Source organism: Myotis yumanensis, unplaced genomic scaffold (genome assembly GCF_028538775.1).
Source record: "Myotis yumanensis isolate MYYU_CA2020_CCGP unplaced genomic scaffold, mMyoYum1.0.hap1 SCAF_16, whole genome shotgun sequence".
Classification (NCBI taxonomy): domain Eukaryota; kingdom Metazoa; phylum Chordata; class Mammalia; order Chiroptera; family Vespertilionidae; genus Myotis; species Myotis yumanensis.
Genome location: NW_027223767.1, coordinates 12184893 through 12189260, shown reverse-complemented (window position 1 = coordinate 12189260; position 4368 = coordinate 12184893). Strand labels below are relative to the sequence as shown.

Here is a 4368-nt window from a genome sequence, read left to right as displayed (position 1 = left end):
ATATTTCATAGAAGTTGGCCATTTACTTGAGGCCTAGGAGTAAATGACTCCAGAAGACGACTGCACAGCATCTGGGAGTTAAATCAAGGGGTAAAAGAAATCCAACAAAGGACAAGAGCATACCCTCAGGCAAGGGAAGAGGGAAAACTGGGCAACTTAGACCTCAGGGTTCACCAGGGTGAGACAAGGGAAGCATCAACACTTCCCATTAAAGCTTGGTGCCCCCTGATGGACACTTTGGGAACCACACTTTGCCCTGCCCAAGGTCAGGCCCTCCAATAAAGCTCAGTTTCTTCCCAATGTATATTCTTTTTTTAAAAATATGTATTTTATTGATTTTTTACAGAGAGGAAGGGAGAGGGAAAGTTAGAAACATCAATGAGAGAGAAACATCGATCAGCTGCCTCCTGCACACCCCCTACTGGGGATGTGCCCGCAACCAAGGTACATGCCCTTGACCGGAATCGAACCTGGGGACCCTTGAGTCTGTAGGCCGACGCTTTACCACTGAGCCAAACCGGTTAGGGCCCAATGTATATTCTTAACATTCCTGTTAAACCTGAAGACCCAGTACCTTTCCTACTGGTTAAGAAAAAATCTTAGAACAGACACCACTTACTCATTACACATTTATTGTACATTTTCACAATCTGGATGCGCACAGAATTGGGGCCATGGAGTGAGGGAAGGGGGGAGGCAGGGGACACTGGGATAGTATGGGGGGATCTAGAGCACAGCACCCCCACCCCCAGCATCTCTCCCTACCCTTTCACACAACAGTTTAGATCTCCCTGCTCCCTGTCCACACAGAAACCTTGAGTGTGGGGGGAAAAAGTTTTGGGGGGGTCCCCTCCAGTGACAGTTTAAGGGACTGCACCCTCAGACCCCCCCCAAAATTGTGCCATTTAAAAAGACATTAGATCCTTCCTCTATCACTTCACCTAAGGAGAAGACAGGTCTCTCTCTCTGGGCTTGACCACCCTGGAGAGGGGCAAGAATCCTCATCTTCCAGCAAATCCCACACATTGGCAGTGACTAGTACCCCCCCGCCCTGAATTCAGGGGGGGCAGTCAGAGGAGCTGGGCAGTGAAGGAGGCAACACCCTCCAAACTGGGGAGGAGGGTTTTCAGTCCAATCCCCAGCAGGGGTGGGGCCAGAGGAGACTTCCAGCAGGAATTGGGGAGATTCTCTGCCCTGCTCCACTCCTCTCCAAGGCAGTGATGACCCTTCAGACACTGGCAGCCACCTCTCCCAAAAGAGATCAGATTGTGGCCAACCCCCAACTCTCCTAGTGGGAGGAGGAGGGGGAAGATCAGGCAGATGGGAGGGGGGGCAGACCCCATGGGAATGTCAGTTGAGCGCCCCACATGAAAACTGGGGATCAGGAATGTGGGGAGAAACTTCAAGTGGCAGAAATATCGGTCCATCATAACATACTGAACTCCAAGACACTTACACACCAGCTCAGGGGAGGGAGAGGAGGGGACAAGAGGTTTGGAAAAGAGGGGGAGCAGAGGCAAACTGGACTAGAGGGGCTCGGAAGGGATGATTCTGGGGGCCAGAACAGCCTGGCTTCCCAAAAGCCCAGGCTCCCCAACACCTACAATTAATGTCATGCAAATGAAAGTGTGATACAAGGACCAGTGGGGACTAACTCCTCAGTGAAAAAAAAAAACCCACAAAAACACAGGTTGAAAGAATGAACAGAGTGATGTTAACAAAAAAGAACAAAACCAAAAGGGTTGCCAGTATGCACATGAGTGCTAATTAACATGCTGGAAACTCCCAGACCTTGGGATTCTCAGGACCAAGTGGGGCCAGTCTCAGAGCCTCCCAAATAATGCAAAGAAGATGCACCTAGGGAGGCCTGGACAATTGCTTTTTGTTTTGTTTTGTAGGGGGGTGAAGATATGGGGAAGGACAGGGTGGGAGGAAGGATCAGCTAAATCTAAGGAAAGGAGAGGAAGAGGGACTATTGCATAGCAGATGCAAATGAAGGGACTTGGGGCTGGTCAGGAAAAGAGGGGAGAGGAAGGAGGGAAAGAAAAAGGCAATGGGAACTGAGGAAGGGGTGTTAAGGACAACCGGAAAAATCTTCTAGTAATAAAACTACAAACAGACCAAATATATATAATATTATATATGTATAAATAACAGCTGGCTATTTACAGGAGGGCACACACACGGACACACACACAGATGGGGGGCTGGAAGATATGGCTGAGAGGTGGAGGAGCGGCTGGGGATGGGTGGGGGGAGAGGCCCTTCTCTGGGCTGGCTCCTCAGGGGTTTAAGAGCTGAAGTAAACTATAGAGAAGGAAAGAGAAGGAAGAGGGAGAGGGGAGAAAGAGAGGAGAGAGAAAGCAGTGTGTCAGGCCTGGCCCTGCTCCCCCCCTACCCACTCCCCAGCTGGCTGACAACCCTTCCCCTCTTGGACTCAGGTTCTCACCTGTCAAGCAAGGGGGCTGGACAGGTGGGCTCCCAGGTCTCTTCAACCGCACGGTATGGCCTTGGGGCAGACCAGACCGGTAGTGCTCTGGGCCTCTTGAGACCACAAGCTCTTAAAGAACTGGGTGGTTGGCTTCCTAGCCATGTCCAAGCCCAAGGGCCTTTCCTGCTCTCCTACCCCCCAATTCCAGGGTTCCCAGACTGGGGTCTTAGGTCCAAAATGTTCTCAAGAGAGCAGTGGGATCCACCAGCTTTCCTGTTTCCAAAAATCTTAATAGAAATTGCCCACAACCAGGAAAAGTGCAGACTAAACATCATCAAGGTCTGGGCTCTAGATGAATCAGAACTGCCATTGGCAGCTTTATATGCTTTATGCTAAATCGTAAAACCTAGGTTAATGACCTTCAAAACCCAGAACTTAGAGGGCACATCTCACCAAAGGGCCCTAGCTACTCCCGCCCTACTCACCGATGATGATGATGAGGATGATGGCGCAAATCACTCCCAAGATGATCATCATCTGGAGGGGAGAGGGGAGGGTCAGCGAGACAGACCGTGACACCCCCATTCACCCCCAGTCCGACCTGGCTCCACCCTTACCTTGAGGTTTTTCCACCAGTATTTGCGCTTGAGCTTGGCTGCACTTGTTTCAAACTGGGAGGCCCCTGCCTGGAGCGCATCCGCGCGGTCGTCCAGCTCCGACAGCTTCTGGTCCCGCTCCAGGACCTTGTCCACGTTCACCCTCATGATATCCACCACCTGGGAGGGGAGCCCCACGAGGCAGGGGGTGTGCCAAGGCCCACCTCAATGAGGGCGCTCCCGGACCATGTGCCCACATACAGAACATGCACCCCGACGTTTCCAGGTTAACATGCCAAGGGCGCGCACAGAACATGCCTGGCACACCTGGGGACATGCAAGGAGCACGCATCAGGGGCGGCAGGCCGGCAGCCACCTCGGATGTCCTCGCAGCACCTTCTTCTATTGGTGGCGGTCCGAGCGGCCGGCCCCTGGCTGAAACGCCCCAGGCTAACGAGGCTAACCCTCCGAGCGCACGCGGGCAGGAAGGGGGCCTGGCGTCTTTGTTCCAAAACTCACCCATAGGAACTGTTGTCCCCCACCCCGTCCAAGGGGACCCCACACTAGTTAGCCAACCCTCAGGGTCCTCCCTTCCCACCGCCGTGGGCATCCCCCGCCCCGACTCACCTCGTCCACCTGGGCCTGAGTCTGCTGCAGTCTCCGGTTACTGGTGAGGTTTGGAGGGGGCCCGGGGGGACCCCCCTCCCCGGCCGGGGCGGCAGGGGGGGCGGTGGCTGCGGTAGCCGACCTGAGGGGCGGAGACGGATTAAGACCCAGGGCCCGGATCCTCCGGCCCCGCAGTCAGGGCTCCGCCCATCCGCCTGTGCATCCCTCCCGCCCGCCCTCCCTTTTTCCTTCCCGGGAGGAAGGCCACCCAATGCGGCGGGCCCCGGATCCCGTCCGGCCTCGCTGCCGAGACGCGGCGTGACCTTGAGGGAAGCCCCCTTCCCCCTCCAGGCCTCGGTTTCCCCGCCTGTCAAATGCGGGCAGCCTCGCAGACATGGTCCGGGGCGATTCGAAAGGACGGGCGGCAGCGATGACAGGGGCGGGGCGGGCGGACAGACACCGGGTCCGCTCCCTCCGGCGGCCACCGCCCGCGCGCCGTCACTGGCGCTGGCCTGGTCTCCGGGCGTGCGGAGCGCGAGGGGCGCGGGTCGAACCCGGGCCGGGGCCCGGGCGGCGGTCGGCTCAGGCCGGCCCGGGAGGGGCAAGGGCGGCCGACTCACATGGCGCGGGCAGCGGGCGCAGGACTTGGCGGCGGCGGCAGCGATGGCGGCGGCAGCGGCAGCTCGCGCTGGCTCCGACTGGCGCTGGCTGCCGGGGACGGGAAGATGGCGGCCG

At 56.7% G+C, this 4368-nt stretch overlaps 1 protein-coding gene across 2 annotated transcripts; it reads right to left on the bottom strand.

The window, feature by feature from the left end:
• Positions 1 to 615: 615 nt before the first annotated feature.
• On the bottom strand, positions 616 to 4368 carry VAMP2 (vesicle associated membrane protein 2). 2 transcript variants are annotated; one of them, XM_070393489.1, is made up of 5 exons: positions 4254 to 4367; positions 3655 to 3775; positions 3049 to 3207; positions 2917 to 2968; positions 616 to 1288 (listed from the first exon to the last, which is right to left on the bottom strand). In XM_070393489.1, coding segments are annotated over exons 1-5 (552 nt in total). In that variant the 5' UTR covers positions 4256 to 4367; the 3' UTR covers positions 616 to 1070. The 2 variants fall into 2 exon arrangements, with proteins under 2 accessions (XP_070249590.1, XP_070249591.1); XM_070393490.1 differs by lacking the exon at positions 616 to 1288 and adding an exon at positions 2105 to 2307 and having other exon boundaries at positions 4254 to 4368.